The 12205-nt window shown below is 35.6% G+C and overlaps 1 protein-coding gene across 2 annotated transcripts in view; it reads right to left on the minus strand.

Moving 5' to 3' along the window:
- The window catches only part of LOC122530242 (twitchin), a 51903-nt gene that overhangs the window by 24444 nt on the left and 15254 nt on the right, over positions 1-12205 (minus strand). For both annotated transcript variants that reach the window (XM_043657041.1, XM_043657042.1), the window contains 17 exons: positions 11814-12095; positions 11024-11329; positions 10578-10880; positions 9688-10275; positions 9096-9398; positions 8590-8891; positions 7557-8142; positions 7022-7296; positions 6532-6838; positions 5489-6370; positions 4763-5062; positions 4297-4578; positions 3599-3898; positions 2842-3144; positions 2114-2572; positions 1463-1585; positions 213-1100 (listed from right to left, as the gene is read on the minus strand). In XM_043657041.1, coding sequence (XP_043512976.1) covers positions 213-1100; positions 1463-1585; positions 2114-2572; positions 2842-3144; positions 3599-3898; positions 4297-4578; positions 4763-5062; positions 5489-6370; positions 6532-6838; positions 7022-7296; positions 7557-8142; positions 8590-8891; positions 9096-9398; positions 9688-10275; positions 10578-10880; positions 11024-11329; positions 11814-12095 — 6789 coding nt within the window. The remainder of the gene's footprint in view (positions 1-212; positions 1101-1462; positions 1586-2113; positions 2573-2841; positions 3145-3598; positions 3899-4296; positions 4579-4762; positions 5063-5488; positions 6371-6531; positions 6839-7021; positions 7297-7556; positions 8143-8589; positions 8892-9095; positions 9399-9687; positions 10276-10577; positions 10881-11023; positions 11330-11813; positions 12096-12205) is intronic.

The following is a 12205-nucleotide window of genomic DNA, read 5'->3' on the forward strand; positions in this document are numbered from 1 at the left end:
AATTATTTATGTAATTCATCTAAATAGAAATTTGATTCTTGATGAGAATTTTGTTTTGAATATTTTATATATTATTGAATATTATATAAATTGCATGTATCTTTGAATTTTCGATTCTACTTTACATTATTTAGTTCATCGTTTTTGAAATCTATTATTTTAATAACATCCATTTCAATAACGATATATATCACAAATGAAAATTCACTCACCAAATGGATTCTTCGCCTCGATGCTCTGCGCCGCTGTGAGCGGCTCCGATTTCCCTTGCTTATTCACCGCGCGAACTCTGAACTTGTACTTGTGCCCTGGCGTAAGTCCTTCCACATTCAACGAAGTCTCTGGTCCATCGGTCTCTCCTGCAGGCACCCAACGACCAGTCGTTTCATCCATTTTCTCAACGACATACTTATCGATTGGTTGGCCACCATCGTCCTCCGGTGGTTTCCAAGACAATTTACATCCTTCTGCGTGCACGTCAGACGCTCTCAGTGGTCCCTGTGGCGGGCTCGGTATATCCAAAACTGTCACCTTCACAAACTCCTCGTCCATGCCGTTTATATTCTCAGCAATGATCTGATACTTTCCAGACTCTGCTCTGCTAGCCATTTTCACGTGGAGACTCGTATTGTAATCCACGTGTTTCACTTTTATACGCTCGGTGGGTCGAACCTCGCGTTTGGCTAACATCCATCTCGTTACTGGAGGAGGCTCGCCCGTAACCTTCACGTCAAAGCCGAAGTTCTGACCAGCTTTGATTCTGACCTCCACCAGATTTGTACGATCGATTTTCGGTGGTAGGTTTCGTGGCTTGGCAATGATCGTTGGCGTTGGATCAGAAGGTTCGCCAGGGCCAGCTTTGTTTACGGCTCGCACGCGGAACTCGTACGGTTGGCCTTCTATTAAGTCGGGAACAGTGGCAGATGTCTCGTCCGCTGGTACTTCTAAGGCCTTCTCCCATTCGCCGTATTTATCTTTCTTCTCAATTATGTAGCCAGTAATTGGCGAACCGCCGTCGTTCGCTGGCGGTATCCACGTAAGATCAACGTGGTCCTTGTCCCAGTCGGTGACACGGAGATCGCCTGGTTTGTCTGGCTCGTCTACGGTTTAGAAATGATAAGTTCAAGATGAAATTTGATGTTATGAATTTAAATTAATAACTACGAGAAGAGTTTGTGATTGCATTAATATTACATAGCTTATCCGACTCATTCGAAGTTTAGGAATGATAAATATAATTAAAAATGAAATTAGAAATTGGAAATGTTTTTTTTACGTGGCTTTAATTATATTAATATTAGTTTATCTGATTCATTTGAAGTTTAAAGATTTTGGAATAACAAATACAATTAAGAATAGAGTTTAATTTGGTAAAATCAGTATTCAATTTAATAAGTATAATTATAAATAAATTAAAATATAATGTTGAGTAAATATTCAATTTTCGTTTGCATTTACTTACCGTATGGGTTCTTAGCTAGAATTGCTTGTTCAGCTTCCAGAGGTTTAGATTCACCCTCGGCGTTTACAGCGCTAACTCGGAATAGATATTCTTTGCCTGGTGTCAATCCACTTACTTCCAAAGCTGTTAAGACAAATGAAAATAAATTTCTCTTTTTATAACTTGACAATTGATCAGAAAATGTAAATTAATCAAAATTAAAAATCAAGATCGAAATAAAAATGAATATATCAAATTCGAACGTCAAGAAAACTGATTGTCTTACGATTTAATTTTTAGAATCATATCAATTATATATATTATTGTAAATAATCATTACACATATAACTACAATTATTATTATACACTAATATAGAGAAATTATTAAATATTATATATATATAATATTTAATAATTTAGAAATATAATTATATATAATTATAATTTAATAATTTAGAATATATATAATATTTAATAATTTAATATTTAATAATTTAGAAATATAATTATATATAATTATAATTTAATAATTTAGAATATATATAATATTTAATAATTTAGAAAAGAAATTTCTCTTTCTATAGCTTGTTTATATATATATATTATTATTATTATTATTATTATTATTATTATTATTATTATTATTATGGATAGTTGTATCACAGAACTTACCAGGTTCGGTAGATCGTCCGCAAGGTACCCAGCATCCAGTCTCCGGGTCCATTTTGTCCACTTGGTAATATTCGATAGGCGTACCGCCATCGTCCTTCGGTCTTTTCCATTTCAGCTTGCATCCTTCTTTGTGCACGTCCGATACCTGAAGCGGACCTTCAGGTGGCATTGGCTTGTCGGTAACCGTGACTTGTACGGTGACAGAATCTCTTCCAGAAGAATTAATGGCCGTGACAGTATAATCACCGCTGTCGTCCCGTGACACCGGACGTATGCTGAATTTCGTGCTGTAATCGGAATTGTCGATCTGCACCTTTCTGTCGGAATGCAGAGGAATAGCGCCGTAACGCCAGTCGATGTGCGGTGGTGGTTCGCCGATCACATTAGCGTCGAATCTCAATAGCGAACCAGCCGACAGTGTAACATCACGGAGATTGCGCCGATCGATCTTGGGTGCCACTGTCGAAGTGAAATTTATGTAAGCTAGTGTTGGATCAAGTGCCAAAAATTGGTATTTATAAAGTGTTGGGTGTGATATCGTTAACGATATCTATCCATGAGCTATGTATGGCATTAGTAGTTTGCAACGAGGGTGCTGCTTCTTTTGTCTTCAGGGATAGAACGCGGTGTTAAATAAATTGGACGGACGCCATGATCATTGAAACATAAATTCGTTTCGGCTTGATTAAATCATTAATAGACTGGAATTAATAACAGAATATACTTACGATAACGTGGTTTGGCGGTGAATGTTTTGCTGGTATCGCTAGGCTCTGATTGTCCAGCTTTGTTCACAGCTATCACGCGGAACAGGTAGTCGTTGCCCTCGATGAGTCCATGAACAAGACCTTTCGTGGTTGGTACTTCGATTTCCAAAGCCTTTTCCCACATTGTGCTGTATTTGTCTTTCTTCTCGATGATGTATCCGGTGATAGGTGATCCACCATCGCTGACTGGTTCTTTCCAAGTAAGCTCAACCTGGTTGGCGGTCCAATCAACTGGTTCTGGTGCACCAGGAGGACTTGGTACGGCTGAAAGAATTTGTTTGATAAAATTTTAATATAATAAAATTGTTTTGTCGGAATATGCTGATATATTGTAGAAGCTGACGTTCTATTCTATAATTATATAGTTCTTTTGTTATTATAAAATGTTCGTTACACCTTTCTAAATTATGAAGATATATCATAATAGAGAATAAAATACTATTACATTAATAAAAATTATAAATGGAGAATAATTTGCTATGAATCTAAAGAATTTAAAAAGAATGAAATATGTGAGTGAATCTAAATTGTTGAATGCTTGACTTATACTACTGCCGGCATACTTATGATGAATACAACTGTAATTCTAAAATATTATGAAAATATGTATCTAAAATTTATTAAATCATTATCATTAAGATATTAGATATCCTATGGATATGTCATATGTAAATTTATTAATTGGATAAAATTATTAAAATCTAATACTTGCACTTACTGAATGGATCTTTGGCCACGATGGAGCTGAATGTCTCCAATGGTTCCGATTCTCCTTCTTTGTTAAGCGCCTTTACTCTGAACTTGTACTCGTGTCCAGGTGTCAGTCCTTCTACCTTCATTTCCGGTCCTGTCGTCTTACCAACTGGTAACCAAACACCAGTATCTGGATCAAATTTCTCCACGAGGTATCCATCGATCGGTTCTCCACCGTCGTCCTTTGGTTTCTTCCATTTGAGGGTGCATCCTTCTGCGTGAATATCGGATACTTCGAGTGGTCCTTCGGGTTTTCCAGGTTTAGCTGCGAAAGAATTATTGGAATAAATGTATTGAGTGTTTAAAATTTATATTATTTTGGATAAAATTGGAGTTTTTAAATATTATAACTGAGCCAAATTATGTAGAGATCTATCAATCCTCAAAATGACAAAATTTTAATTAAACATAATAAGGATCTTATAATTTTGTGATTTTTATTTTGCAAAATAAATCACTTTGTCTTTTACAACTAATTTTTTCCACAAACTTAATAATAAAAACTACTATGTATATATTATAATAATTTATAATTTACTCGTATAAAATTAAATGGAAAAAACAATTACTCGTATTGTTATTTGATAAGTAATAATGAAACATTTGACTAAACAATAAATAGACAATAAATTATTTTAAACAATAAAATGAATGAATACTTACAGACAACTGTGACTTCCACTTCTGCTGTGTCAGATCCATACTGATTGATAGCCGTGATTTTATAAATACCAGTGTCCTTTCGTTCGGGTTTGTCATTAAAGAACTTGCTATTATATGGAACGTTCTGTATCCTACGGAACGTTGTTTGTTGAATACTCTTGTTATTAAGAAGCCATGTAACATCTGGTGGTGGTTCTCCGATGATTTTGACATCAAAGTGGAACGCTTCGTTCTCGCGTACCGTGATGTCGCGCAAGTTCTTCCTGTCGATCTTAGGTGCAACTGTTAAAAAAAGAATTAGTAGCGACGTTAAAAAAAAAAAACTGTAAATGAAGACTATCATACAGAGTGTATTATACATTGACGATTTTTCTTTTAATATAGTTTTCATGTGGAATTATCAGTGTGGTTTGTATGTTACCTAATTGATGAAGACAATGTATAAATACAGAAAAATGTCTCTTACGTCGTCGACTTTTCGCTGTAATCGGTTTGCTGGTTTCGGATGGTTCACCAGGTCCAGCAATGTTAACTGCTTTCACACGGAACTCGTACTCGACACCTTCGTCGAGATTATCGACGCGTCCTTTGCACTCAGGTCCGGTTTCACAAGCCTTTATCCATCGTGGACTGTCTTTCTCGCGTTTCTCAATTATGTACCCAGTGATTGGAGATCCACCATCGTTTAAGGGTGGAGTCCATCTTAGGTCTATGTGATCCTTGTCCCAATCGGCTGCCTCTGGTCGACCAGGAGGACCAGGTTCGTCTGTAAAATGAACATAGAATATTATCTTTTGTTTTTCTTCTTTCAAAATTTTCAGAATATTATGATACACGAATAATATTTGAAACAATTCAAACTTCGTGACAATGAGAAGTATTTTTCTATTCCTGAAATAAAAATTTAAATGCATATCAAAAAAGAACACTGACATTAAAATAAATAATAAATTGAATGTTAAATGTAATTTATATGTTTAGCTATATAACATACTTTTCATTTTATACATGGAAATATGTAAATGAATATATAAATTGAAAAATATAAATAAATATATAGATATACATAAATGGACTATATATGGAACTATATAAATAATTAATTGGGAGCATATAAGTGAAAATACATAAATTTAACATTAAGCGATTAATTAATACAATATTATAAATCAATAAAAATTTAAATACTAACCAAATGGATTCTTGGCAACGATTCCATGGTCAGTTTCCAGAGGTTCCGACTCGCCTTCAGAGTTCACAGCAGAAACTCGGAACTTGTATTCCTGACCAGGTGTCAAATTCTCCACCACCATAGTAGGCTCTTTCGTACGTCCCACTGGTATCCACCTTCCTGTTTCAGTATCCATTTTCTCAACTACATAATGATCCAACGGTGTACCACCATCATCCAAAGGTGGATTCCATTTCAGCGTGCATCCTTCTTTATGCACGTCAGACACTTTTAGAGGACCCTCTGGTTTTCCAGGCTTATCCAAGACTATAATTTCTATCGAGGCTTCGTCTTTTCCAGAGCTATTCTCTGCTTTCAACGTTAACGTGCCAGAATGAGATCTGCTAGCTGACGATATCAAATATTTGGTTCTGTAATCTTCTACCTCGACATTCAACACGCCACCAGGTTCTTGTTTGACTTTGTTAAGATACCACGTCTTCGTTGGAGGTGGTTCACCTGTAACTTTCACGTCTAATCGAATGTGAGTGCCAGCTTTGATTGTTAGGTCCTTCAAGTTTGTACGATCGATCTTTGGTGCTGCGTAACGATCCTTGGCGACTAGATTGTCGCTTGGTTCGCTGGGTTTGCTCTGACCACCTTTGTTCACGGCTTTCACACGGAATTGATATTTCTGACCTTCGATGAGGCCTTCGACTCTGCCTTCTGTTTTGTCTCCAGGAACTTCGGCAGCTTTCTGCCATTTTCCGTACTGATCTTTCTTTTCGATTATGTACTTCTCGATCGGCGCTCCACCGTCTTTCTTCGGCGCTTTCCATTTTAGATCGACGTGCTGCTTGGACCAGTCTTTCAGATCTGGCTTGCCTGGAGCGTCTGGCTCGGCTATGATAAAATAGAAAAATTGTGGAAATTGTCAGAGAAAGTAAAAATGTTGTTTGTAGTGGTTCTTAACCACTATACTAATTTTAGTTTTGATAGTATGTATTTATTTAGAAGAGTGAGGATTTTTTTAACACAAATTAAAATAATATGCATCTACTTACTATAAGGATTCTTGGCAGTGGTTGGAATCAGTGTCTCCAATGGTTCGGATTCACCTTCGGAATTGACAGCTTTCACCCGGAACATATAATCCTTGCCTTCGTTGAGGCCAGTGATATCTGCCTCTGGAGTTTTGCTCGTGGCGCAAGGTACCCATCTTCCGGTATCAACGTCCATCCTCTCAATGACATAATGATCGACTGGCTCGCCACCATCGTCGTCCGGTTTCTCCCATTTCAATTTACATCCCTCTGCTGTCACGTTTGACACATCGAGTGGTCCTTTTGGTTTGCCAGGTTTGCTCAATACCTAGAGCAAATAATAATTTATCGTTTGTTCTTCTTCTTTTATAAATATTCGTTATAATATTTAATGAGCGAATGAAATCCTTGTGTTTATAAAAATTACATTTATAACAACTTATAACAACTGCAGAACTTTTCGAAACGACACAGTGATAATAAATTAAGTAACGTAAAAATTTTAACATACATGGATCTCAACGTCAACTTGATCGGTACCGCTGTCATTCTTGGCAATAACAGTGTAAGTACCACCATCTGATCTTTGCAGTTTGCTTATAATAAAAGTGGTGTGATAGTCTTCATTTTCAATCTTGAGACGATCCATGCTCTTAAGCACGGCATCCTTGAGTTTCCAAGTAACGAGTGGTGGTGGTTCACCTTGTATATTTGCTTCGATTCGTAATAATTGTCCCATTCGCATAACTTTCTTCTGTAGATTCTTGCGATCGATCATTGGTGCCACTTTATAGTAAAGAAGAAAAAGAATTTATTAGCATCAAGTCACAATAGGAAAATAGAAAACTCAACATACAAAAGAAATATATGCATTGATTAAAACGCTTGAAAACCAATGGAAACATAATTTGATCAAAATGATTAATAATCATTAATTATATTTTAAGTTATTATAAGTTTATAATTGTTAATTAGCTCTACAAAATTTTTTCTTAGACCTAACTAATTTTACTTTAGAATATTTCATATATAACTTATTTACTTACAGAATCGCGGTTTGGCCACAACACTCTTCGACGTGTCGCTGGGTTCACCAGGACCTGCTCTATTAACAGCAACCACTCTGAACTCATATTCGTGACCTTCTTCGATGCCATCGGTGACCTTGGCAACAGTACGATCTCCAAGAACCTTAGCGACGTCTATCCATTGCCGTCCTTCTTTGTCTCTCATCTGCACGATGTATTTCTCAATTGGAGCACCACCGTCGTCCTTTGGTGGCGTCCATTCGAGATCAACGAAGTCTTTATCCCAATTTTTAAGTTCTGGACGACCAGGTTTGCCTGGCTCGTCGAATGGATTTTTAGCTATGATAGATTTATCCGCTTCCAAGTCGTCGGATTCACCTTCGCGATTTACCGCTTTTACGCGGAATTTGTACGGTTTGCCTTCCTGGAGCCCGGTTATAGTAGCTTCCGGCTCCACGGACTTCCCGCAAGGGATCCATTGCCCGGTAAGAGGATCCAATTTTTCGATCTCGTAGTATTCGATTGGCACACCACCGTCATCATCGGGTTTCTCCCATTTCAATTTGCAACCGTGTTTGTTCACGTCGGAGATTTCTAGAGGACCCTGTAAAGTAAGATTGTTTCAATTTTTTCATTTTCTTAATTGATTACAAGTTTCATAATTTTTAAAGAATATGATTTCTTCTTAATTTTTTTAATCCACTGTTTGCGAATAGCTATACTTTTATAACCGACTTTAGATAAGATATAGTTTTTCTCATTTCCCAACGATAATTTTAACACTCTGTGTGTGTGTGTGTGTGTGTGTGTTTATTAATATATTAAATTATTGTGATTCATTTCAAATAGATATTTGTAATTTTAATACTTTTCAAAACACAAAACTTTTATATTTACACATATATTTATATTTAAACATAAAACTTTTATATTTGTAATTTTAATACTTTTCAAAACACATACATTATAGTTAAATTATTATTTTCGATCACAATTTACTTTGCTAATGTTAATATAGGAAACATAGAAATAATTTTAATAAAATACGTACTTTTGGTTTGCTTGGTTTACCAATGACGATTATCTCGACATCGGCAGTATCCTCGCCAACTTCATTCTTCGCTTTGATTACGTATGTACCGGTATGAGCTCTCTTAGTCTTCAAAATGAAGAATTTGGTATTGTAATCAATATTATCGATACGTATTGTATCGTCCGATTTAAGCTCTTTTTCCTTATAATACCAAGTCACATTTGGTGGTGGTTCACCGATGATGTTCACATCCAAAGTTACGGTAAGACCAACTTTCACAGTTATCTGTTGCAAATTGGTACGATCGATGAATGGTTTCACTGTAACAGGATAAAACAGTAATAGAATTTTTATCAGTGCTTAATTAACTTATTAATTATTAATTGATTTTTTTATAAATTTTTATTATTATTATTAAACGTACAATTAAAAAATAAATAAAATTTATATATCCTTAAAATGATGGCACAATGCGTTGACTTTTATCTAAGAAGTTTCAATCTATTTAAAATTAAGATACTTACACCAACGAGCTTTGGCAGTGTGAGGATTGGTAGCTTCGCTAGGTTCACCAGGACCGGCTTTATTCACCGCTCGAACTCTGAATTGATATTGATTTCCTTCTTCTAATCGAGTCACTGTTCCCGTACAAACCGGTTTATCGATCTCTGCAGCCTTTACAAAAGTAGTACCAAACTTATCTTTCATTTCAATTATATATCCTGTGATAGATGCTCCACCATCTCGAAGTGGTGGCTCCCATTTGAGTTTCACCATATTCTCGGCCCAGTCGATGATCTCTGGTAGACCAGGTGCACCAGGTACGTCTGAAAGTACAAGTTTAAATATTGTTATAATGTATTTTGTTTCATTAACAAATTAATTATCTAATTTTAAACAAGATTGAATAGTTTTCATCATATTATACATTATTGCTCATATCAAATATAATTCTATTTTATTAAAATTACATCTTGTCTTGCATCATTTGCCTTTTAAATTCCTTTTGTCCACCATGTGTGTTCACGATTTAAATATCCATCAATATCAAAAGAATAAAAGGAACAATACGCAAATTCAATATTTTGTACAAATTTCCAAAATAATTCACCATACCGTAAGGATTCTTAGCGAGGATAGGAACGTCCGTCTGCAGAGGATCTGATTCTCCTTCCTCGTTCATAGCTTTCACGCGGAACTCGTATCTCTTGCCAGGTTCCAAGCCAGTCAGAGTTAGCTCTGTTTTGTCAGGATCGACAATTCCAGCTGATACCCATCGACCTGTCGTTGTATCCATTTTCTCGACCAAGTAACCAGACAAAGGTAAACCACCGTCGTCCCTTGGCTTGTTCCATTTTAATTTGCATCCCTCCTTGTGAACATCTGTCACTTCGAGAGGTCCCTCTGGTTTTCCAGGCTTATCGAGAATTATAATTTCAACGTCAGCTTCGTCCTGTCCAGAAGAATTTACGGCTTTGATGGTATATTTGCCACTGAGTTTTCGGCTAGTTTGAGTCAACTGAATCTTTGTTAGATAATCTTCATTATCGATCTTCACGTTGGCTCCAGTTTGGAGCTCTGCACCACCGAAGATCCAACTGACTGTTGGTGGTGGTTCACCTTCGATGTCGACTTCTAGTTTCACCGATTGACCTGTTCTTACTTTGATCGTTTGTAGTTTCTCGCGGTTGATGTGTGGTTTCACTGAAAATATAAAATAAGTGAGATTTTAGAGTAGATATTTAAATGTCCATTGCGTGAACGTTTACAGTTTAATGACAACTAGATTTTTATCTATTTATGGAAAATCTAGAGAAGTAAAAATACACACAATATACTTAATATACGAAAATATACAAAATATTCAAAGAATAATACTCCTTTTATAATATTTAACAGGTAAAACAATTATAAAATATTAATTAATTCAAAGGAATGTAAAATTGTACAATTAGACTGCAGACTAGTGATAATATTAACATAAGAAGTAACTGAAAGATACTCACAGTATCTTGCCTTAGCAACATGAGGCTTCGTTGAATCGCTCGGTTCGGATGGTCCGGCTTTGTTAACGGCACGTACACGGAATTGATAAACAGAACCTTTTTTCAAGCCCGTGACACGTCCTTTTGGTTGTGGTGATTCGGTTGTAACAGCTTCTACCCAATGGCTTGATGGTTTCTCTTTCATTTCGATTATATAACCCGTAATAGGTGCACCTCCCGTATTTTTCGGTGGTTCCCATTTCAGATCGACACGATCCACGTCCCAATCTTCGAACTCTGGTACACCAGGCTTACTGGCTACGTCTGAAAATTATTCGAATGTTACATATTTCATTGTCCAGTTAGAAATGCGTGAAATGATATATAAATTGGAGAAACGTTTGCAAATATAAGTTTATATTTTGCGTCTTTTATAAGGTAAGCGAGGAAAGAAAATGTTATCTTACCATAAGGATTCTTTGCAACAGTCGTGCTTTCAGTGATCAGTGGTTCGGATTCGCCTTCTTCATTAACCGCTTTGACTCTGAATTCATACTCGTGGCCTTCTTGGAGACCTTTAACTTCTAGTTCGGTCTCTCCAGGGGAGGTACGTCCAACCGGCACCCATCTTCCGGTGGATTTGTCGAGTTTCTCCACTACATATCCACTCAAAGGTTTTCCACCGTCGTCTTCTGGCTTGTCCCATTTCAATTTGCAACCGCTCTTCGTTACATCGGACACTTTCAAAGGACCCTTCGGTTTTCCAGGAGACGCTGTTAAGTTTATGATGAAATATATTAAACGTCACATAAATTATTGTTGAATATTATAAATTCAAACTAATTTAATAAAGTTTTAATAATTTTAAGATTTATATATTTAATTAATCATATATTATATAATTTTATTCTAAGATTTAAATAAAATTTTTTATTACTGATTAATAATGATCAGAATATTTATTGTGAGTCATAGTAGTGAATTATTAATGTAAATGTTTTCAATTTTTCAAATTTCAGAAAATTAATGGAACATACAATTCTACAGGGAAGACATAATAACGAAAAAATATTGAGCAAATCTTTGAATTAATGCTGAAACTAGCAGAAAAAAATAGATCATTTTTGAAGAACTAATCCTAATAATTTTGGACATATTAGTATAATATTTTTTACTAATTTTCATTGTTTTTTTCTGTAACAGATATTTCATAAAACTATGTTAACCGTATTAATGATTGAATATTATTGAACTTACAAAGTACTGTAATTTCGACCTCGGCTTCGTCTTCACCATGTGCGTTTACAGCCTTTATCTTCCATACTCCGGTGTTCTTGCGCACACTATCGGTAATATTGAGTTTTGTATTGTAATCGACGTTAACAATTTCGATATTTTCGCCAGTTTTAACTTCTTGGTTACGGTGATACCAAGTGATTTCTGGAGGAGGTTCACCGCGTACGTCCACGTCGTATTTGATCGCTTTGCCAGCTTTTACGGTGATAGGCTTCAAGTTTGTGCGATCGATTCTTGGTTTCACTATAACAAGAAAAACAAAGATTTAATTGACACGTTCATTATTAGGTGTTTTAAGTATTTTTTAAGTTCATTAAATTTAAATAAATAGAAGTTTAATACATATTATCTAT

This window comes from Frieseomelitta varia, unplaced genomic scaffold, assembly GCF_011392965.1.
Source record: "Frieseomelitta varia isolate USP_RPSP 00005682 unplaced genomic scaffold, Fvar_1.2 scaffold_333, whole genome shotgun sequence".
Lineage (NCBI taxonomy): Eukaryota > Metazoa > Arthropoda > Insecta > Hymenoptera > Apidae > Frieseomelitta > Frieseomelitta varia.